Here is a 24,007-nt window from a genome sequence, read left to right on the forward strand (position 1 = left end):
TCAGTATGATTGACAGGATTCTAAAAGACACGTGTCATCTCTAGGATTGGCAGATTTTATTCATTTGTTTGTTTATCAAATCTGTATGGTTGCTATCTCACAGAAAGTGACTTTGGGCGATGCACAACAATCCAATAAAACATTAAATATAAAACAATATTAAAAAACCCGTTACGTAAAAAAAACCTATTATACTTATTTAAAAACATTAAAAACAATAAAAGCAGAACTAAACAAGAGAAGAAAAACAATAGATGGAAGGATGTCAATAATAACGGGGTCGCTAGGCCTGCCTGCTGGCATAACCAGATCCTGAGGGAATTGGAAAGCTCAGGAGTGACAAGGCTGACCCCATCTCTTGGGGGTGGGGGGGAGAAGATTCCTCCATACAGACATCATAGCAGAAAAGGCCCACCAGGTAGTGCCTGCCAAATGTAGCTCTCTAGCTGACAGAATATGCCTATTCTATTAGATCTGGTGGGACAGGCAGATAAAGTTTGGAAGAGGGTGTTCCTCAAATATCCTGGTCCCGTGCTATGTAAGTGTTTAAAGATCAACACCAGCACCTTGAATTGGACCCAGAAACAAACTGGTTTAACTAATGCATGTTGTGTAGCAGAGGCATAATGTAAGCTCCCAGGAACATTCCCTAACTGCTTACACCACTGCACTTTGCACCACCTGAAGTTTCCAGATACTCTTCAACAGCAGCCCCATGTACAACACATTGCAATAATCCAACTATATGTCCAGACGAAAAGAACATGAGTGACCCTGAGTAGCCCCCTTGATGGAGGAACGAGTGCAACTGGGCACAATGCGAAGTTGTGCAAAGGTCTTCCTAGCCGTGACTGCCACTTGCTCCTTGAGTAGGAGTCCCAAAGGTGCTTTTTCAAAAGGCAATTGGATTTTGAACATGTTTCGCTTCTCACCCAAGAAGCTTCTTGAGTTCTGACTGAATGGTGTGGAATTCAGAACTAAAGATGCTTCTTGGATGACAAGCGAAACATCTTCAAGAGAAAAAAACAAAGAAAATCCAGTTGCCTTTTGGGACAACCATGACCTGGATGACTGAGACTCTCCATAGACTTTGAGCAGAAGTTGTGAGTTTAAGAGGGCCTGTAGAAAAATATATGCTCGAACACTTCTCAGAGGACAAGTGGGCCAGTTGATATGCAAAATAAATGTATATACATTGATAAAACATTAAACAGCAAGGAAGAGTACTTTGGGTTCCAGTATATCTGTCCCTAGCAAAGGCAGCAGCCATTTTTAATAAAGAACATTAAATTCCAACACAAACTAGCTGAGTAACAATTCATGAAGTTGAATCTCTTCTATAAATGGAAGATGGAAACTTTTATTTTAACATACTGTATTTTTCCGTGTATAAGACGCTATTTTTTCCTGCAAACACCCTGTTGAAAAATCAGGTGCATCTTATACAAGCACAGCGTCTTATACACGAAAAAATAATGGTAACCTCCACAGCCCAGGCCTGCCTGTGTGGGTTCTTTACATGCTGCTGCCATGCCGCCTGGTGCAGGTGTCAAGCCCCTGTGGGCTTGCCACTAACAGGAGGGGGAAGGGACAAGATCGTTGGATGGCGGTGTCCGGAGGCAGCGGATGGGACCAGCAGCACGGAGGGCAGCGAGAGCCCTTTCCTTCCCTCGTACCTGTATGCTGGCCGGAGACCCTGTGGAACGCAGCTGCGAGGCCATCCTGCTCGATAATAGTGGCCGGCTGAACAGCTGATTGGCGTGGAGAAACAGCGGGGAGTTTAAAACCTGCCTTCGCTTCCCTTGCCTTGCTGTCATGCCAGTGCTCACGCCGGTTTGTTTACCAGGGTCGGAAGGCTGTTGCTGTGAACTGACTATGCATGCTCATCGTGCCGGATGCTGGTTAGGTGGGTGGGGCCGGCTGGGAGGGCCTATTTAGAGCACTGGGAGGCGGTTGCTCCCAGCACTGACTTTGTTTGTTGTAAGCTTGCAACTTGCCAGAGTGTCTTATACAAGGGTGCGTCTTATACACAGAAAAATATGGTAGGTTAATCAACACAATGGAGACAACCTCGAATGGCCGACAACCAGAGTATGGTTCTTGTTAAAATATTGTGGTATTGTTTGCATTTCTATTTTATAGAAATGCAAACAATACCTGTTTATGTGTATGCATGTGTTACATATGTATTTACTCTCAGATACATGCATAAAATCAGATGAAAGTTTAAGCAAAATAAAGTTGCTAAGTATTTAAGTACCACAAATCGTTCTTTACGCTGCCTCATAATAATACAAACCACTGAAAATAATTGTCTCTATCTTTTTTTTTTTTTTTTTTTGGTCAAGTGGAAAGAATCATATGACACTTACCTTGTCGCCAATTTTGGAGACATTCCTACTTGTATCCAGTCTAGAGATGGTCATGCAAAGGAGGAATAAAACCCAAGAATTTATTTAGGTACGACATTTTAATACCCATATACTACAAAAAAAAAAAAAAAAAGGAGAGGTCCTGATGAAATTAATCTAAATGGAGAGAGTGGATATGCTTGTTTCTACTGGATAGGACTGATCATAGGCTACATTATACATAGTCAAAAAAGCCTGCCTCTTGTTGTTTGCTGTATCTTTTTCCCTGGGGCTTCATCACTCCTGCTGTTTTGTCAAAGCTCCGTTGCATCATTGCAAAAGAAGCTCAGGCCCTTTCTCGATGTGAATGCAGTGGGACACTGCTTTCATCAGACTGATGGTTTGACCTCCCTGGCAGCTACTGCTGCCTTTCTGTCTCACAGCGCCATCTATTTCAAGTTGCTATGATGCCATTGGCTGTAACAGTTTCCATCCCTCATAGTCAGCAACCAATGCAGTAGAGACTGTGGGTGTAAATGAGGATAGGAAAATATTAAATACAAACAACAAAGATTGACCTCTTCCATCATAGCACAGTACCTATCCGGTTTGCTCGCCAAGAGTAATTGTGCAGTCCTTTGTTTCAGACGTTGACCAGCTTGGTTTTTTGGTTGTTTTTAATCGGCAAAGAAAACCCAAGCACCGTGAACTTAAGAGGACTTATAAACAAGTAAATGAGCCGTGCGTGGATTTAAAATAGCATCTGTCACATTTAGTTCTATCATTCGCTGTTATTGTTATTATTATTCAATTTGTATCACATTTATTCCATTCATAGGTCTTATAGCTAACACAGCAGAAATACAACATAAATCTAAAAAAATACCTGGTCATTTGAATTACATTTAGAAACATATCAAAAACCAATGGAGAGCCCACAGAAAAGATGAAATAATGATCAGGATGACAACTTTTGGTCAACAAGTGAGCCACTGCGTTTTGGACTAACTGGAAGGTTTTGTGTGGCCTTCAATAGCAGCCCCCATAGAACTTATTACAGAAATTCAGACAAATTGTGTTAATGAGGAATTCAGGTCTTGGGCTCCAAGAAGAGCTGCAATTGGCATACAAAGCAAAGCTGGGAAATGTCTTGCTTGGCCACTAGGTAGTAGCTATGTGTATAAAAGGACACCCAAGTTGCGGTCCTGTTATTTCAGGCACAGTTATACCTTGGTGAGAGACAACCCTGGAGCTGGAGGGGAACCATGATGTGCAAACAGCAACTTTATATTGCTAAGGATCAATTTCAACTTGTTTCATCTCACTGGGTTTCTCACAGTTTCCAGATGCCTGGGGAAATGTGTGTGGCTTCTTTGGTTGAGCACAGGATTGCAATATAAAGCTGAAGATTGACAGCGTATTGACAGAATTATATTGTAAACTACCAAATGACTTCTTCCAACAGTTTCATATAGATGTTGAAGCACCAATATATGGAATACTTCATAAGGAGGCAGCTGATCATTCTTACCTCACCAGGTGAGGTAGTATAGAAGCTCAGAGTCTCAAATGAGACTTGTGACTGAATAAATTAATTACTAAGGCATGAAAGGAGGGAGGGGATGAGCAAGAGGTCTCTGGGTCCATATATTGTGCAATGCCATAATGTGGGATGGCTTAGGTTATTTTTCCACTAGCGACTCACAAAGTCTTCTGTCTTGATAGGACTATAGCAATGGTTAGGATGATACTATAAAGACTCTTTAAGCCACAAGCAACAGAAGACCCTTAGTTGGATTAGGTCAATGTTCTCATTTTAAGAAGCTAAATTTGAAATTATGGTTTGGAGAGATTCATTTTTTTCAGCTGTGGTTTAGTGTGATATTTTATAGAAACCCATGGCTCCTTTGTGATTTCCTATCTTGGACCTAGGTAGGCAGGCTTTCCAACTATTTCCAACTTTGAAATACTCAGAACAGGTAAAGGACCCAGTCCTAACTGGCTATCAAGAGTGGGAAATGGGAATGGCCCATAATAAAATGATAAGGTAACTCCTTCTTACCTGCTGTGATCCAAAATCCCATATAATCTTTACTTCCAATAGTAGTATTGATCTTGTGATTATACAGGCACATTTAGAAAACAAGACAGTGAGTGGCTACTGGCCAGTATTTTATTTCAAAAAGCTCCCACCTGCTTAGAAACACAACAGGAATAAGCTGAAATAGGAGGGACTTCCTGGAAGGCTGGAGAGAAGCAATCACATTGGTTTGCTGATAAATGAGTGTTTTATGGTAGTCTGGAAGCATCTTGAGAGCTTTTTGTGGGAGATGACTTTGGAAATCCCAACCTGCCTTATTGGCCTTTAAAAGCTTGATTCTCTGACTTAGCTGCACATCAGAATGCCTCCTCATCTATCCTGAAGAGTCTTGCTCAGTGGAACAAAAATATTGGTATCCATCACTCTTTAGGATCATATGTATGAATAAGAACATTAGCTAGAAAATTAAACTAAAGTGGCAGAATGCCTGAAATTTGATACCCACTTTTTCAAATATACATCTTCTGTCTCTGATGGCTGTCTTTTCAGTTTGAGTTTGACTAAAGCTTTATTGTAACCCTAAACAAAAGAAATAAATAGGATTGTTAAATGGAACTAGTTGTGATATCATAGTTGTGATATGTACAGGCTTCATGTGGGGGAATGTAGGAAACACTGGTCAAGCTTAATTTGATTAAAGGATACAAAATGATTTTAGCATGCACCAAATTCCGCAATGAAAAAAACAACAGTATCCTTTTGTACTGAAAATATAACATATTGCAGGTTACTCCATCTGGTAAAGATTGAAATATACTTGTAAAGTAGATGGAGTTAAACAAAATCCCAGCAAAATTAGTATTACTGAAGATAGAAATTAAGTTTTGGTTATATATATATGGTAAGAATGGCCAAAAAACCAACAACTGAGTAACATTAGTTCAGGAGAACATAAATGACAACATACTATAATATAGCCTTTGCGCTGGCCATTTAAAATAAATTACACAGATTAAGTAAATTACTTTAGGATTAATTGGGGTTGGAATGGGGAAAAAAGTTTCAATACCAGTATGAGGGAAAGGTGCATTTTTAATTGTATGGACTGCCTAAAGTACCCAATAACTGAACAACTGAACATTTAGTCTGAGCAGAAAACTTAAATAAGAAGAAAAAGCCAACTCAATAAAAGCTCTTCACAATATCACACTTATTTGTGCCACTAAAGATCCTCTTGAATATTGAATTATGCAAACTATGGATTTCTTTACTGGATTTATATCACATCTGGCTTTCAAAAATGGTTCAATGAAAGGCTTAAATTAAAATAAACATCAAATATAAAAAACTGAAAACACAAAGCCAAACAAGTAAAAGTGATATGAAATATGACACAAAACAATTACATTACAGGTAGTTCTAGAGTTACAACTGATACTGAGTCTATAATTTCAATCATAAATCGTGATGGTTATTAAGCAGGTGATCACATAATTGCCCCATTGTACAACTTTTTCAGGAGTTGTTAAGCAAATGTAACATTAAGTAAGCCTATTGCTCGCTATTGGGCATTTTTTAGCAGAAACCAGAAGTAAACAATTCACTGTCAATTGAAGTGTTGTGGTTAAGAAAGGAACCCACAACACTTCGGTTTCCAGCAAAAAAAGACACAAATTGTGGTCACGTGACTAGAATGCTGCAAATGACTGTTAATCAGAATTTCAAATCTAGGTCATCAGAACTTTAAATCCAGGTTATAAATAGGTCCAGGTCATCGTAATTCTGACTGATTGCTAAGTTGCAAGTTGAGGACTACCTGTAATTATATAAAATCTTCATTTGGTGTCATAATTTCTCTGGGAAAAATATTCCACAAGTAGGGTATCACTAACAAAGGTATCCATTCTTAACCACAACATTTCAGTTGACAGTGATTTGAAAACAGGACCTCTGAAGGAAATCTCAGTATAGAAGAAGGTAGTATTTTGTAAAATTTTATAATTGACTGGTATTTTGAAACTGGACCTGGAAGCAACCTAAGAGCTGAGGCAGTTGAGAAAACACAAGTTTGTTTGAAACACGGAGTTCTATTTAAAGACTTAACAATTCTATTCTGGACCAACTGAAGTTTCCTTATCCGTGTTATAGGTAATTGCACACAATAGGTATTTTGCAGTGAGGAAAACAGACGATTACCAAGGCACAGTTAACTATTGTCACTTTTTTTTCCAGTCAGATAAGCTTAAAGTTGGCATATGGGAAAGATGCTTTAAGCCACAAGAATCACTTGCGTCTCTAATAAATCTGAAATCTTGAGGGGAATGTGAGTTCCATCTACAGCAAACTCATCACCCTACACTTAGGTGGCTAAATTTGGCCCTGAGAATACCATTGAATTATCTAGTTTGAGTCTCCATTCTCATCAAAAGTGATGCTGATCCTGGACGTTCCCAGCATCTCTGAGAAAAAAAAACAAAGTAGGTCAGGCATATCAAACTGCCAGCCCATGGGCCAGATGTGTCACGCTGAAGCCACACCCACCCCATTGCCAGCAATGGAGAAAAAGTCACATCACGTGATGTCACATGACGTCGCGAGCTTGACATGCCTGAAGAAGGTGGAGCTTCAGAGCAAACATCTGGATGATCTCTCTTAGCACTTTCACAAAGAAGCTAGACAACACATGAGAAAGAACAAAACCTCCTGGAATTCAAAAAGCAACAACAATTTTTCAGTAACTATCCAGAAATAGAACTACTGTTAGAAAATGTTTCTCCCACACAATGACAAGAGTTTCTAGAGAATCGCCTTGATTGTGATCCTACTGACTTTCTCTATAGAAACGTAACTCCACAGGATGACCAAGCAAGTGTTTGTATGTTTTTGCATGTTCATTTCTATAAGAAAAATATTACATTATCATAAATCATGATAAAAAAAAGTTTAAATATGCCTTCAGATCAGAATATGGGCAACGTTATCCCAAGATAGAGAATTTTGGCTTATATGGGAATCTACTCTAAGGTCCTAGGAATCGAAACGCAATTTTACTTTATTTCACAGACAGCAACAAAACATCCCTCCTTTTATTCTGTAAAGTATCAATGAAGCAGCAATAGTCTATTCATTGCTATTCATGTGCTCTGAAAAACAATTCAAGAAATACAATTTCTTGTGATGCACTTTTTAAATAAAGCATTGAGAAAAACAAGTTATCAGTAGCATTTAACTATTCCTTGAACTAAAAGTTACAAGGTTGCCAGAATATCAATGCGCAGGACATGGTTTAAGTTCTTACCTGTTTTATAAGGTCGCTGATCTCAAACTCTCTGCTTGGAATTACTGAAAAGTCAGCTTTCACTTCAGAGTATGTGTCATTGATGATCGCCAAGAACATGTTCTACACGGGAAAAAAGGAAAACATAATGTGAACAAATAATGCACAAATATGTAAGAATCTCAAAGATGTTCCAAAGCGAAGCATATCGATTCCAGGATAATCAATAATACAGAGCAGTGCAACTTTTTTTTAAAAAAAATAGAGCATTCATATCAGAATATATCATGCTTATAGTAACCTAGCTCAGTGTTTCTCAACCTTGGCAACTCTTAAGATGTGTGGATTTCAACTTCCAGAATTCCACAGCCAGCATAGCTGTGCCCACAAGGCGCGCGTGAATTCTGAAAGTTGAAGTCCACACATCTTAAAGTTGTCAAGGTTGAGAAACACAGGCCTAGCCAAATAGATTTTCTTACTGCACAGGCACCAAAGGAGTGAATCTTGTTGGTTGGCATTCCTGATTGTTATTTATCATTTACCCAGTAAGAATACTTTTCTTGATGACCTGATGAGGATTCGGACCTCAGTCTGAAATCTGGCTTTATTCAAGAAGTTCAAAGCAAGCTTCCCAACCAAGTTTACTCACTTGATTTTGCCCAAGCCTGTCAATCTGAATGAAAGCAAGAATATTTCAGTGGTGGGTATAGGGCAGGGGTAGGCAACCTTGGCTATTTTATGACTCGTGGACTTCAACTCCCAGAATTCCTGAGCCAGCATGGCTCAGCTTGGAAACCTCTCCCTTTCCCCTCAGCATGGCTGGCTCAGGAATTCTGGGAGTTGAAGTCCACGAGTCATAAAAGAGCCAAGGTTGCCTAACCCTGGTATAGAGTTTTGCACAGTACACCAGTTGTTGCTGAATATCTAGTGGGGTTTTCTAGAGCTAATTTATCCTCTTCTTTTTTAAATCTCAGTAAATTACAGCAATAAAAATGTATTTAAAAACTCACAGAATCTCATCCATCTGCTTATAAGGCAGCACAAAAGGTAATATCCTGTTTTTAATATTTCCAATTGTGACACAGCTGATTCCTTCAAACAGACTATGTGAGGTTCACAAGACTTTTCCTTTTAAATTCTCAAGTCAACAGTCATAGGAACGAAGTCTTAGATCCTGAACAGTTTAATTCACTTGGAGTGAGGTAGATTGATTTTACTTTGATTTTCTCATCTTCTTAGGTCTCGGTAGAAATCATGAACAGCATTTTTATCCCCGAGAGTCATGCCTACTTTCCTATGAACTGCCCCTATCGATAACCCCAAGATTAATCTGAGAAAATTAGTGGAGTTACTTAGTTAAAAACAAAAACCCAATCTCCCATATTTTCATCCAATATTCTAATTTCACTTGTTGGACCAGAAATTATACATGTAATTGGAGCAGGGATACCTTTACCAAATATTACAATTTTCAGAAAACACTTGATATTCTTGGGAGAATATGCACTGATTCATTTGTAAGACTATAGAGTTAAGCATTATATTCTTCTGCATCTATGAAATGTACATTTTTTGCTGGGAAACAGGAGATCCCGTATAGGGATTTGAATCCTGGTGAACTGTTTGTCACACCTGAAGAACTATCTACACTTACTGAAAAATGCACTAGGATAATTGTGTCACTGATAATATTTTTTTTTGACAATGATAGGTATTAGGATTAGGCAAGAATGACCGGTATCACTACAGGTATCCTGGGTCTTTCAGATTCAAAATCCCCCTTTTTTTCCACCAGAAATCTCAGGAATAATCATGTCTCCATCTTATCAGCCTCTTAGTTGTTATTTATTTGTTAAATTTATTCGCTGCCTATCTCGCTGTGGGGCTACTCTAGGCGGCTTACAATAATAATAAAAAAAGAAAATGAAAGGAATGTAAACAGAAATAGGAGAACCCAGAAAATAAAAAAATGAAAAAGGAACACAACGAGAATGCATCAATATGATAACCAAAAAGATGGATGGGTGGAGAGTAGAGAGCAGGAAGGCGAGGTGAAGTCTGCCATCAATCCAGCAGCCACTTCCAGTAAGGAATTCCCCATTTGGTCCCCAGGCCAACCATCAGAGCCAGGATTTCTAAGGTTTATATACAAGATATAAGGAACGGTTGCTAGAATTGGGTATGTCTAGTTTAACGAAGAGAAGGACAAGGGGGGACATGATAGCAGTATTCCAATATCTCAGGGGCTGCCATAAAGAAGAGGGAATTAAGCTATTTTTGAAAGCACCTGAAGGGAGGACAAGAAGCAACGGGTGGAAACTAATCAAGGAGAGAAGCAACCTAGAACTAAGGAGAAACTTCCTGACAGTGAGAACAATTAATCAGTGGAACAGCTTGCCTCCAGAAGCAGTAAATGCTCCAACACTGGAAGTTTTTAAGAAGAGACTGGACAGCCACTTGTCCAAAATGATGGTTTCCTGCCCGAGTAGGGGGTTGGACTAGATGACCTCCAAGGTCCCTTCCAACTTTACTAATATGAACTAGGTTATATTAGAGGCTAGGGTTATCGGTATGTATCTTAGAGCCCACTTAAAAAGAGACATTAATTATGGGCCTCTTTGCAAATTGCAATTTCTTTACCAACACCAGCTAGACCCCCAGCCGCAACCTGCGGCTCTGGAGCTGCATGCGGCTCTTTGAGCCTTCCCCTGTGGCTCCCAGCCTCCTCTGCCATTTGCAGAGAGAGACAGAGACAGAGAGAGGTAATTGCGCTTTCCTGCTTCTCTCTGTGTTTTTTTTTTTTTTTGTGTGTGTGTGTAAGTAAAAGAGAATGCACTCACAGTGTTCTCCTAGGAGCTGAAAAGCTTATTGGGCAGAGCTCCTCCCTTTGCTGCGTCTCTGCAGGAAGCAGGAAGGGCAGGAGAGAGCTAGCTAGCCCAGCTATGCTAACTCAGGAATTCTGGGAGTTGAAGTCCATGAGTCATAAAACAGCAGAGGTTGCCTACCCCTGAGCTTGTTGGAGAACAACTTGAAGCCAGCTTGCCAGGTGAGCAGCAGATAGGAGAGAGGGAGAGAGGGGGGGAGAGAAAGAGAGAGAGAGAGAGGGAGGGAGGGAGAGAGGAAAGAGAGAGAGAGAAAGAAAGAGAGTGGGGGAAGAGGACTGGCAGACCAAGGGCAAATAGAGAGAGAGACACACACAGAGAGAGAGACCCTTTTGACATCTAAAATGAAGATAACACTGCATATATCCTTTTTTACCTGTGTTGTGTACACGCACACACACCTCTATAATAAAGGTAAAAAAGGATATATGCAGTGTTATCTTCATTTTAGGTATCAAAAGGGTTTTGCAGCTCCCGGTGTTTTGTTTTCGGTGGGAAACGGGTCCAAGTGGCTCTTTGAGTGTTTTGGGTTGCCTACCCGAGCTAGACAATATGTATTTTCTAGCCAATTGCTGTCAGGATTTGTGCAGCCCTGGAAAAGTAATCCCAACTTTGCAAACTGATTCAGTTATCCAAGTTTGCACTTACCAGCAATACAAAGAATACGAAGAATACGAAGGTGATGAAGTAAATTGGCCCAAGAATTCGATTTGCATGTTCTATGTCGGCAAAATTAAAATCTCCGAGTACAATACGAAACTGGGTAAAACTTAGGAGGAAGCAAAAAATATACTGAGTATGAGATTCTAAGATTCTTACTGAGATTGTAATCCTATACAGTTATTTGGTACCACTGAACACAGAACTTATTTTGGAGTTAAACTTGTGTAAATTATTCTGCAATAGATAATTGATACTAAAGTTACTAATATGAAGAACCACTGATTACAAGTGAGTTACTATCATTAGCTTCCAAGCCTATCTGGTGAAATAGGACCAAATAATGTTTATTTTAGATATATGCCAACAAATCTCCTAAAACTGTCCAATGGTAGGAGGAAGATGCTTTGAAAACAAAACAAAAAAATCATGATACTGGTTATGTCCTGCTTGCAGAACTATACCAAGTACTACCTACTCAATTTGTTTCTGAAAGTTTTCCAAACTGGAAAATGATTTACTTTCAAAGAAACCTTTAATTGAATATGAAAAGGGTGAAATGATGTGAGGAGAAAAATATAATGGATACTTGCGTGTGTATGCGTGTCTAGCTCTCCCTTACCAAATGGGTACTCATGTACTCATGAACATTTCCTATGCTATTTGCCAGACCTTCTGCCCTCCCTACTTAATGTTCTTGAAATAATATAATTCAAACAACATTAAGAAGCAAGGTGGTTTGCTGTAAAGCAAAATATTAACCTCCAGAATGCTAATAGTCTTGCATCTCATTTTGGCTCCAAAGGTATTCTTGGCACAAGGGAAAAATTTCTGTGGTAGTCACATGCTTTGTTACCATGTTCACTGAGGCTTTGCAGTGATTATCCTAGACAATGATCTGGCAAAGAGGGTCCTTAACAATTGGAATAATTTGACTAATATAAAGGAGTACTTTAGATTTTAGGGACACAAGTCATAGAACAGCAGATTTTTGTCTCCTAGCCTACCAGCCTTAAAAAAAACTGGCAAGGAGTAGAGTATCACTCTGATGCAGGGATGGGCAATTAATTTTCCCAAGGGGCCACACATGAGAAAGTGTTGGGACTGCAGTGGAGGGCCGCCACTGCTGCTCCACCTCCACCCTTTCCCCCCCACCGCCGCAGGCTAGATAGAGACACTCAAAGGGTCCGTATGTAGCCCGTTGACTGTCAAATGCCCAGATGTGCTCTGATGGAATATTTCCAATACTATTTTGCTATTCTAATTCACACATTTTGAGAAGGGTTCGTGGAGTTCAGAAGCGTCAGGTAATCCCAGAACTCCACAAGAGGCCACTATAGGAAGTCTCGGTCTAACTGTTCACTTCACGACATTTCAAATTAACAACTTTGGAAGGGATGCTTTATAGCAGAGGTGGTGAACCTATGGCACGGGTGCCAGAGGCGGCACTCGGAGCCCTCTCTGTGGGCACACATGCTGTTGCCCCAGCCTTGCCTCCCCTCGTGACCCCCCCTCACCAGAAGCCCCCTTGGAGAGTCGCCCCCGAGTGTGGCCCATGTGGAGCAGCACAGCCAAGGACATGGCAGCCAAGCAGCAAAGACAAGACTCTGCCCTCACGCCCGATTGCGCAGTTGATGGTCGCCATGGCGCTGCTGGGCTGCCTGTGCGATCTGCGGCGGGCCCTGGAGGTGGTGAGTGGCCCTGTGGGCAGGCGGGGTGGGGGCGGGGCAGGGGGTGAAGGCAGGGCCAGTTTTTGGGCACTCGGTCTCTAAAAGGTTCGCCATCACTGCTTTATAGCCTATAGACCATGATCTGGGTGCTTAGCAATCTGTTTGCATTTACAATCATTTGTCAAGTGCTCCACAATCATGTGATCTCCATGCAATCTTCTCTGTCCGCATACCTGGAAACTCAGTGGGGAAGCCAGCAGGGAAGGCCCTGTAGGTGTTGTTGCCTGCCCAGAAGACTCCCTCTTATCTTGGGGGCAGGGAGGGCTGGCTCTCTTCTCATCACTGGGGGCTGAAATCTTTTCAGTAAGCAGCTCTTCCACTCTGAAAGAGTTGCCTGCAAAGAACTGAGCTGTGTGCCCGCTTGGATTTGAAATTATGGAACTTTGGTTTTATATATATACTGACTGCAGCAAGGATATTGTATGTACCAGGAATGCTGGAATTACAGCTGTTGAGCAAAGCAGTCACATAATGTCCCACTTAAGGAGTGTTTCGCTCAAAGACCAGATTTCCCATGCCAATTGTGGTTGTAAGTTGAGGACCAGCTGTATCAAGTGCCTCTAGTTCCCTGCTCCTCCTCTAAAGAAAATTCTGCTCTAGCTAATGATCCAGTGAAACAACAGTATTAGATAACTTAGAATGTTCCATACATGCAATTCTGAAAAGTGGAAAACTCATCCACTTGCGACCCAAAGACCAGGTAGCCCAGCTGTGCATACGCAAAAAAGATGATAAAAAACATGATGGCAAATCCTATGATGTCTTTAGCACAGCGCGACAGAGTAGAAGACAGCTGAGTCATTGTCTTGTTAAAACTTATGTATTTAAATATCTGGAAGACAAAGAAAAAATAGAGAACATTACAATGTTGCTAAGACCAACTTCTACCACATAGTCTTAAATCTTAAAGAGCTTTAAAACATATCCCTCAGGAAATCAATATTAAACTGCAAAAGCACACCAGTTAGTTTGAGATTAAAGAACTAGAGGAACAAAATGATCCACTAAAGGATTTATATAAGGATTTCAGAGGTTATTCCTGTGAATATTCTAGACTGATTTGCCAGCTTCTAGTCCCATTCCAGCTCTGATTGAAACGGCTGGTCATAACCTTTAGAATCATCATTAAGTAGGCCCTAGTGTATCTAAAAGAGCTTCCTTGGCATGATTTGCAGGTAGTCCTCAAATTACAATAGCAACTGGGACCAGAATTTCCATTGCTAAGCTAAATGGTCATTAAGTGAAACATCATGTGGCCATGCTACTTAGTGACAGCCCTGGTTGTGGTTATTAGGCAAGGACTGTACATGATTCTGACACAAGAAGAGGTGCTGAAGCTGCGCCTCAGAGTAGCAGGTCAGCCAGTAGACAGGTGACAAAGGTGATGCTATGGGGGATGGGCGGGTTGGCAGGTAACATAGGCAAAAGCTACAGAGTACAGGCAGGCAGGTGTTTCTTTTTCACTCAGTTTATTATGCCACTGGCTTTATCGTGATTTCTTATTCTCTGTCAACATGTCGATAAAGCAAAAACAGCAGCCACATTCCAGGATAGAAGCCTGATCAAATTAGCATAAGTGAGAAAAAAAATGCAAATATTCCTTAAACTTTACAATGGGGTTAGAATGTTTTGTTCTCTCTTTCTAGTTTGTTGTGATTAACTTTTTTTTTTAAAAAAAAACCAATATTAGGACACCAAATTAGGTTAATAGCAGTACCTTTATCCATGCAAAGAAGACATTCACTGAAATCATGTTATTGTAACGGGTCTGCCAAAATCCAAGGAAATAAAAGTCTGGATAAGAATCTGAATTGGAGAGCAGATTTTCCATAAGCCTGGATACTTCAACCGTTCGATAAACATTGAAAGCAATAGCAAACAACGACAACTGAAGGAGAGAAAAAGCAGAGGGTTGTAAGGCTACAATCGAGAAAATCAATTTATGTCTGCAAATCACATATTTATTAAAATTACAGAGTGCAGGTAAAATACTTGTAAGACTTCTATGACTTTATGAAACATCATGCTCTGCTACTCAGTATTTTAGCATTTAGTGATTTTTTTTCCTAAAGGGAAGCCTTTTTAAACTAGTAATGAAATTTATTTGACATTTTATATAAGCTGTCTTATGCAAAATTACTGTGGAGACAGCCGACAACTATACTCTACATTAAAACATAATATAAATGCAACAAAGGCAAAGAAAGCAAAACAATCCATCAATTACAATCAGCACAATTAATAATTCCTGTGATGGCCACCCATAATCAGCACCATAAGCACCCTGAAACACATAATAGTAGTGAGTTTAGTTGTTTTCAAAATACAAAGAAGGTAAGAGCCACATGTATCTCCATGGGGGGGGGGCAACATTCTAAAACATGGGAACTGCCAGAGAGAAGGTCTATTGTACCAGTAGAAGGGAATATATGTAGCTCAGGATTGAACATGAGCTCCTTGGTGCTCCAGCTTCTAACCTTATCTGAATCAGGATGTCCTGATAACTAACTCATCCCTGGTCAGCATTTGACTGGTCTACTGTAATGGTTTTTATATGGGGCTGCCATGGAGACAATATAGAAATTGCAGCTGATACAGTATGAGCTACAGTGTCTAAATTGCTGTTCTGGGCAGAATATCAATTTTAGAATTGCTCTACTGGTTAATAGTAAGCTTCTAGACCCAATTCCAGGCTGAGCATTATGTTAAATGGCAAGTACCAGGATACACCACATAATGCCTTGCTAGACTTGAATCTGCCATCCAGGCAGGACACTTGGTAACAATCTCTCTCCATGAATGGTGTATGAATTTGGGCCACACAATGTCACTGGCCCAGCAGAGCCTAATGGCCACAGCCATTCTGTCTTGTCAGGACTGAGCCATAGTCTCTTCCTCCCCATCTAACCACAAACAGCCTCCACATTGGGCCTGTACCTCGATAGCTTCATTTGCACAGCACAGGATAGGAATGTAAAGATAGATATCATCACTATACTGGTAATACCAAACCAAGAAATGATGGATGACCTCATCCAGTGGTTTCATATAAATGTTAAACAGGAGAAGAATAGACGAGGGGCAGTGAATGTGATCTATCTCTCCTTCTGTCAGCACTGCATTGAATCAACCACTGGGTAAGGAGGTGAAGCACTGCAACACACTGCCTCCCACTCTCTTCAATTAGTCCAGAAGGATGCCATGACCTTGGAAACTGCTGTGCACCAGAATGGATGCACCACCAGCAGCACCACTCCATCAAAGGTCATCAATCAGCACGACCAGCACTGTCCCATAATATACTTTGGTCTGAAGACTGCCAACAGGTTCAAATAACTTGTTTCTCCAAGAGCCTCCAAGAGACAACCTTTTGGCTGTCATAACAGCCCAGGAGGGGCCATGATCGAACAAACAAGTGGTTGAACTGACAGATTGGAGGATTTTGTCTACTTCCTCTGGAATCACAGAACTGAACTCAGTTCAGATAACCTCTTGGGCCTGTCTTTGATGGATCTGAGTGACTTCATCTGTCAAACAGTGTGACTTTTTCTTAGATAGTCAAGATCCAGCCCACACACAATGAATCACCCTGAAAAGGGCCACTTAGTACTGATAGCTATCAGCAGACAAAGTGAGGGCAAATAATAGGGTTTTGCTACCTTTATCACCACAATGTAGGCCCAAATATGGGCTATAACTTATGACTGGTCAGGATCCCTCTTCCTTTAATGCCTTTCCACGCATTGCTTTTGGGACTTTATCTCCCAGAGATCCAAGGTGCAATTCTTTGCATTGTTCTCTTTGTTCTTCGGTGTTCCAAAACAGAGGAGTACATTATGGCAAAACCTCCTCTGATTTATGACGTCAGGCTTTATCTTTCATTGGATCAATGTAGTTATGCCCTCAAATAGGACAGTCAAGGCAGGACAGAAAGAAACAGTTTTCTACTCTCCTCTTATCCACCTTGGCATCTGATAAAAAACCCATTTTCTAAATCAGTGACACGGAAATGCTGAAACTTACCAAGAGCAACAACATATCCAGCCAATTCCAAGCATTTCTAAAATAATCTCCTTTCAGTTTCCTCATTTTTATAAATTCTTGAATAAGGAATGTGAAGATGAAAAGGCAGAAGATAACTTCACAGGAGGCTAGAAAATAATCATAATATGTGACGTATCTGAGAAGTTTTACAGAGTGGAACTGCCAAGAAGGGATTACGCCACCTGTTGCAGGAAACTCCATAGTCAGCCTGTGAAAATAAAACAATGATGCCCTCTGTGTATCTGGGAGACTGCGGGTCTCCTAAGATGTAAGCTAAATGGAACTATGACAAACCCCACACCAAGAATATAGGTGTTGCTGTTATTTCAACTTTGCGCGGCTAATTATTATAGCCATTTGTTGATTTTTAATTATACAAATTTCTGTAAATATGAATTTTGATGATAAGGATGATGATTTGGTCTATATATACCCAACTAAAAAAAGAACAAAAAAACCAGCATAAGTTGACAGGAAGATCTTCATGGAATTCCTGCAGCTCAACAGAATGCATGGAGCGCTGAGGAATAGTCAAGGCAGGGATGATGCCAGAAGTCCAGAATGAAGAAGTTGAGTTTTGAATTGACAGAGTGCAACAAGCAGGCAGAGGCAGAAGAATGAGGTGAGGAATGCAATTTTGAAGAATATGTTCTAGAAACAAGTAGAAGCTCAATATGGAAATGGGAATTAAGAGTTGGAGAAGCTGTAGACCTGAAGACCCCTGAATGAAGGATAATGTCTACAAGAAATGGGTGAAGGAAACATCTGGCTATAATCGTATCTCCAGTCAAAACTGTAACTGCTTGAAAGTCTCAACTGTTGTTTTAATGAGGACTTTCATCTGGCACTCAATCAAGTCATCCCCAACAACGCAGGTATTTCAGTAAATTTCTCTCAAAAGTAGGACACATAAAGCAGAGTGATTAAAAGAGCTCACCTGACTATGCAGAAGAGATTAACATTAGCATTGTACATTGAAAAATCAATGAAGACAGCCCTTGTTCCTCGGGTGATCCAGCTGTTTTCCTTGAGGAAGGTTACCATCTTTAAGCTTTGTTCCTTTGATTTGCTCAGGATGAACATAAATCCTCCAGTACTATACAGACCAATAAGGCCCCAATGCCAGGGAGCTAGAGTAGGAGAACTGTAGTACTGCCACCTGGTGGACAGAAGGGTATTAATCTAGTCTTCTACAGTTAAAAGTGATAAAAGCATTCCAACAGTAAATAGTAAAGCAACAGTTGGTACCCGCAGGTGCAGTAGACAAAAAAACTGCCATTGATGCAAATGGAAGTCTTTTTCCCCATACAAATGCAGATAGAAGCAAGACACAATCAGGACCGAAGTACAGGTAGTCCTCAACTTACAAAAATTCATTTAGTGACCATTAAAGTTACAATAGCACTGAAAAAAGTGACTTATGACCATTTTTCAAGCTTACGCCCGCTGTAGCATCTCCATGGTCACATGATCAAAATTCATATTTATGACAACTGCAGTATCCTGGGGTCATTTGATCAGCTTTTGTGCCCTTCTGGCAAACAAAGTCAATGGGGAAACCAAATTCACTTAACAACCATGTTACTAACTTATTAACTGCAGCGATTCGCTTAACAATTGTGGTAAGAAAAGTCGTAAAATGGGGGAAAGCTCACTTAATAACTGTCTTGCTTAGCAACAGAAAGTTTGGACTCAAGCTTAGCATAAAGTTATTAAATCAGCTCACAAGCATGCATTGCTTCAGAGTTTGAACAATTTAAATAATGAAATAATGGGATTTGCCTGAGAGGAAGTCAAATCCCACAATCAGAGTTTGTTAAGCTACATGTAAAATGAAGGAATCAGGGGGGGGAAAAACCAAACAAACCTGAGATGTAATTTATACTTACGCGGAATCATTTTTAAAACCAAAACTTTCTCTGTCTTCATGTACGTAGCGATACTGCCCATAGCATTCTTTCATAAATGCACGAAAAGAAGGATAGACGGAGCAAGTGTTGTTACGGACTTTCAATTGCCGGATCTGAGCTACTCCGAGGAGTAAGTTCTCATAGTAAATATGGCTACTGTTTCTGAAGCTACTTGTGGAATTTTCAGTATACCAGGTGTTCCAATAAAGCCCATTCAGAAGTGGGCCTTCTAAAAACTATATTAAATGAAAGAAGTTATTTGTTTGCTTTTTCACAGAACAAACCCATCCTTTGAAAACCATTTACAAAGAGTTTAACATATCTGAATGCTCATGGATAGAATGGGAAATCCAAGCCTTGGGAAAGGTGTATTTATCTTCTTTGGCTTTACATCCATCTTGCCGAGGAAAATGTAACAAAATCAATTGTCACATCACTTGATGACATTTAGACATACAGAATCTCTTAGTATTAGTTTGAACAGTATTTTGAATTTTATTTCCAGACAAGATCTATACACCTCTGTTCCGAAGCAAGCACCTCAGGTTTATTTCAACTAAACCTATACATAATGTATGCTTTAAATTTTTTTGTTCATAATCAGTGTTCTGTGAACATGATTCCCCCCCCCTGCTTTCTTGTATGAAGGATTGTTCCCATAGCCCTTCGTCCCACTACAGAGCATCCTTTGCATATTGAATATCCAGTCATGTATCTTTTAAATCTCTAGTCTGAAGGGGAAGACTTCCTGCCTACAATCCTCAACAGCCACTGCCAGTCAATGTTGTCAATATTGGCTAGAGACTCAGTGCAAGGCAATCCGATGTGCGCGGAGCAGCTGAAAAACAAGAGACTAGACTTCTGAATTTAGTAAGATTGCCACCAAAATACAACACCACACCAGGTGAGGATTCTGGGAGCTGGAGCACTGAGGTCTGAAGATTGATGCAGACTGTTGGTTGCCTACTCCTAAACTAAGCCAGAATTTAACTGCAGTATGCTGAACAATCCAAAAACCAGCTCAAGTCTGGTTGGATTTGCACACTGCCCTAAGCCATAGGATGGCTTATTGGCTTTGGATTGATATAACAAAGCTTAGCAAGCCTCAGTCTTGCAGATAACCAAATTATTCATGATTGGTTTTGGACATTTCTGGATTTACTTGGTTGCTCCTGTCCCTCTGTTGGGACTAGAATTGGTTAGAGAAGGCAAGGCCCTAATGCATCAAATGGGAGGATTTTGAGCAAAGGCAGAATACTTCTAAAATCCCCAATGAACTGGAGCCAGTCATAACAATGACCAAATCAAACACAGCTATGATATAACCGTCTAGGACTGCGGTTCTCAACGTTTGTGTGACGGCGACCCCCGTCACACAAACGTTCTGCACATGCGCGGCGCCGCGCGCATGGGGGCGCCGCCACGCATGCGCAGGGGCCGCCCCCATGCGCGGCACGCATGTGCGGCGCCACCCCAATGCACGGCACGCATGCGCGACGCTGCCCCATGAGGGGAGAAAATGGCGGATCGCCTTCTTTGGCGACCCCCGAAAAATGGTCGATCGACCCCAAATGGGGTCGCGACCCATAGGTTGAGAACCGCTGGTCTAGGAAGCCAATGTTTCTAAAAGAGCAAAGATGGAAAGGAAACTTTACCTGCCAAAAGTCAGTGATGCTGCCCATAGTTTTGAAAATTGTCTTATCTTTTTCTGAGAAAGGTGTTTCCAAGAACAGGTTGGCCATTACTCTGTTTAGGTAATACATGTCTGTGCTCACCATCCCAAATGTCACTGCAGAGAAAAATATGCAGAAATCTGAACTGAGGAAATGAAACAGCAGGGTGGTTCAGATTCCCTAACACACTTGCCCTATTTATTCACTGGAATCCCAAAGAAAAGTGATTTCTGAACTAATGAGCCACAGCAATATCAGGGGGGGGGGGAGGCAATCATGCTCTCTATCCATGACCATTTTAATTGTTCTCGGGACTCTCAAAGAACTTTCATTAGTATGTAGAAACAATTTACTGTACAAGATATGCTTTCCCTTCCGGCCTTAAAAATCTCTACATTTGACTGATTTACATGAACATACACTGTTTATGGAGATTCTCAGCCATCCAAGTCATGGTTGTCCCAAAGGTGCTTTTTCAAAAGGCAACTGGACTTCCTTGTTATTCTTTGAAGACGTTTTGCTTCTCATCCAAGAAGCTTTCAGACGAGAAATGAAACAACTTCAAGGAAAAACAAAGTCCAGTTGCCTTTTGAAAAAGCACCTTTGGGTGAACATACACTCATATTCTCTCTCTCTCTTTGTCTCTCTGTCTCTCTCTCTTTCCCCTGCCCTCCTATCTAGCTAGCTATAAAATAGGGAAATGGATTAACAATTATACTCTCCTAAATTTTTTTGTTCAATACTATACAGATACAAATCCAGTTTTCTCAAGGATCATTTGTAAGTGCATCATCTAATCACATTTTAAACTGCCTTTTTAAACTGTCACATGTGCATATCCACAGCTACATTCAGACCTTAACAAAAATCAGAATCCTAGTGAAGGAGTCCAGCTTTACTCCTCCTCACAATAGTATTTTGATTGATAAATAAATCAAGAAAAATACGAGAGGCTTATGGCTGATTAGATTCATATTATTATGCATTCATATTCATTTCATATTTCATATGAAAATTGGCTGGGTGACTTTGGCTCAGCCCAACCCATTTCAAAGTGTTGTGGTGGTGGGGAAATGCAGGAGGCAGAAGTATTAGGTAGAAGTAGTCTTCAATTTACAACCACAATTGGGACTGGAATCTTAGTCGTTGAACAAGCAATCATTAAGCAAGATGCTTACATGGCCACTCCACTCAATGGCCACAATCCTGGCACTCCCAGTTGAGGCCATTAAGTAACCACACGGGTCATTAAGTGGAAAGAGCAAAAGAGATACCTACTGAAGGAGGGCAGGCTGTTTCCTTCCATGTGTGGAAGAGAATTTTTGCCCTGGGATACAGGAATGGAATTTGGATCTTTGGACATAGAGGGGAGGGGTAAATCCCCCGACAGGTGGCAGCGGTTTGCAACTTTCCTTGCCAGCTTCCATTTTGACCTTCTGGGGAAGCCAGCAGAGGAGACTGCAAATGGTGGTCAGGTGATTGCAGGGCCCTTGACAACCAGTTGTTAAGTGCGAGCAGTACCCAAATTATGATCAAATTATGATCACGTGAGCACAGGGGGATTGTCATGACATTTTATGATAGCTGAAGTGCTTTACAGACTGTAAAGCATCCTTTCTAATTGTTATGTTCAAATGATGGTTAAACAACTGGCCATAAATCAAGGATTACTTATACACATATACACTTATAAACTCAAGGCAGCAAGCATATAAAGGTAGTCCTCGAATTACAATTTGTTTGGTGACCATTCAAAGTTACAAAGGCACTGAAAAAAGTGATTTATGACTGTTTTCCACACTTATGATTGTGGCAGCATATCAAAATTCAGGTGTTTGGCAACTGACTCATATTTATGATGGTTGCAGTGTCCCAGGATAATGTGATCACCTTTTGCTATCTTTTGGCCAGCAAAGTCAGCGGAGAACCCAGATTCATTAACAACTATGTTACTAACTTAACAGTTGCAGTGATTCACTTAACAACTGTGGCAAGAAAGGTTGTTAAGTGGGGCAAAACTCACTTAACAAATGTCTCAGTAACAGAAATTCTGGCCTCAATTGTGGACATAAATTGAGGACTATCTGTATATATAAGTATAATATTTTTTTATAACAGCTTGAGAAATACATAATTAATTCTGTACTTTTCAATACACAATTTTTATAGGAAAAAATTCCATTCCCCTTTCTGGACTTACATATACATAAATCAGTTAGAAAAATAATGTAGATCAATAGTTCTTGGAGAGTAGTTTTCATTTCTAGCTCTCTGCTATGAGTCAATCGAGGTTTCACATTGCCTGTTAATGTGTAATTTTCAGAAAGAAAGAAAAAAAGAACAGCTCAGAATGCTGAGAACTACTTAGACCCAACCAAGTAAAAGAAGTCCCCGAATTACAAAAATAAAATTAAAATTCAGAAATAGCTGTGTCTCCGAATGTATTATCAGTTTGATTGCATTGTAGGCACCTTATATTTTATGAAATTCACTATTGACAATCATTAATGTTGGTATTTAAAAAGAATAATAAAGAAAGTATAATCATTGGAGCTTAAATATTTAACACTGCTCTGTTTTGGAAGCCCAAATATTGTTGAAAATAAATGTTGGCTGGATATTGTTATATTTTCACAAAGCATAAAAGCAGCCACTCTGAGAAGGAGAAAATTAGCATAATCCCCAAACTGCCAAACTCCAATTTCCATTACCTCTCTAGGCAACACGGGCAGTGGGCTGTAATCCCACTATCCTTAGCAAATGAAATGCAACTGCCTGGGCAGCAAAGTACAATAATGCACACATCATATCATGTACACAAGTTGCAGATTTGTGCAGTGATGAGCATGCGTCCTTTGATACCTCTCCTCTCTGCCCACTCCAGCCATGGTGGTCCTCTTATTCCAGATTCTCAACCTATTGTTGTACATTCTTTTGCTTCAAAATCAACATTCAACTTTGTATCCAAAGAAGTTGCCCAGTTCACCTAGAGGGAAGGGCTACTTTCCTGATGTTGTGGTTTATGTGGCTTGTTTACTTTGGCTATAGACTGTGAATCCAAGCTACTGATTTGTAATCCATTGTTTTGTGGCATTTTTGGGTGGCTGGGGAGATTGTGTTTAACATTCTTTTGACTTTAGAGAGAGGAATGAAGAAAATGTGAGGACAACTTTCTGTTTATTCTTCATTTGGGAATAGAATCAGTGTTTTGGGTTTTTTTTTTATTCTAAACTATGTTGTGTTTATTTTATGGCTTAATTAAAGTTTTTGAGTGCATCCTATTACCAAATAGCAGGAAAATATACCAGCAATTTTTAACAGCAGTTGTCAGAGGTGCAGAAGGGAGAGTTCAGAGTATAAAAGAGGTTTAGCTTCAGGTTACCAACTTTTGATTTATAGTATAATTAGTGTGTGAATCCAGCCAACTGTATTCAACATA

The 24,007-nt window shown here is 40.2% G+C and overlaps 1 protein-coding gene across 4 annotated transcripts in view; it reads right to left on the reverse strand.

The window, feature by feature from the left end:
* Nucleotides 1-24,007, reverse strand: part of PKD2L2 (polycystin 2 like 2, transient receptor potential cation channel) — a 33,700-nt gene that overhangs the window by 7,316 nt on the left and 2,377 nt on the right. For 2 of the 4 annotated variants that reach the window (XM_039349251.1, XM_039349250.1), the window contains exons 2-11: nucleotides 20,551-20,684; nucleotides 18,875-19,131; nucleotides 17,923-18,144; nucleotides 16,965-17,193; nucleotides 14,659-14,829; nucleotides 13,592-13,773; nucleotides 11,200-11,320; nucleotides 7,691-7,792; nucleotides 4,898-4,971; nucleotides 2,373-2,412 (exon numbers count right to left, since the gene is read on the reverse strand). In XM_039349251.1, the coding sequence (XP_039205185.1) occupies nucleotides 2,373-2,412; nucleotides 4,898-4,971; nucleotides 7,691-7,792; nucleotides 11,200-11,320; nucleotides 13,592-13,773; nucleotides 14,659-14,829; nucleotides 16,965-17,193; nucleotides 17,923-18,144; nucleotides 18,875-19,131; nucleotides 20,551-20,673 (1,521 nt within the window). In that variant the 5' untranslated portion in view covers nucleotides 20,674-20,684. Of the gene's footprint in view, nucleotides 1-2,372; nucleotides 2,413-4,897; nucleotides 4,972-7,690; nucleotides 7,793-11,199; nucleotides 11,321-13,591; nucleotides 13,774-14,658; nucleotides 14,830-16,964; nucleotides 17,194-17,922; nucleotides 18,145-18,874; nucleotides 19,132-20,550; nucleotides 20,685-22,768; nucleotides 22,871-23,279; nucleotides 23,336-24,007 lie in introns of those variants that run through there. The other 2 variants (XM_039349248.1, XM_039349252.1) reach the window with 2 other exon arrangements.

Source organism: Crotalus tigris, unplaced genomic scaffold, assembly GCF_016545835.1.
Source record: "Crotalus tigris isolate CLP2741 ecotype Arizona unplaced genomic scaffold, ASM1654583v1 scf7180000018239.1010054, whole genome shotgun sequence".
NCBI classification, from domain to species: domain Eukaryota; kingdom Metazoa; phylum Chordata; class Lepidosauria; order Squamata; family Viperidae; genus Crotalus; species Crotalus tigris.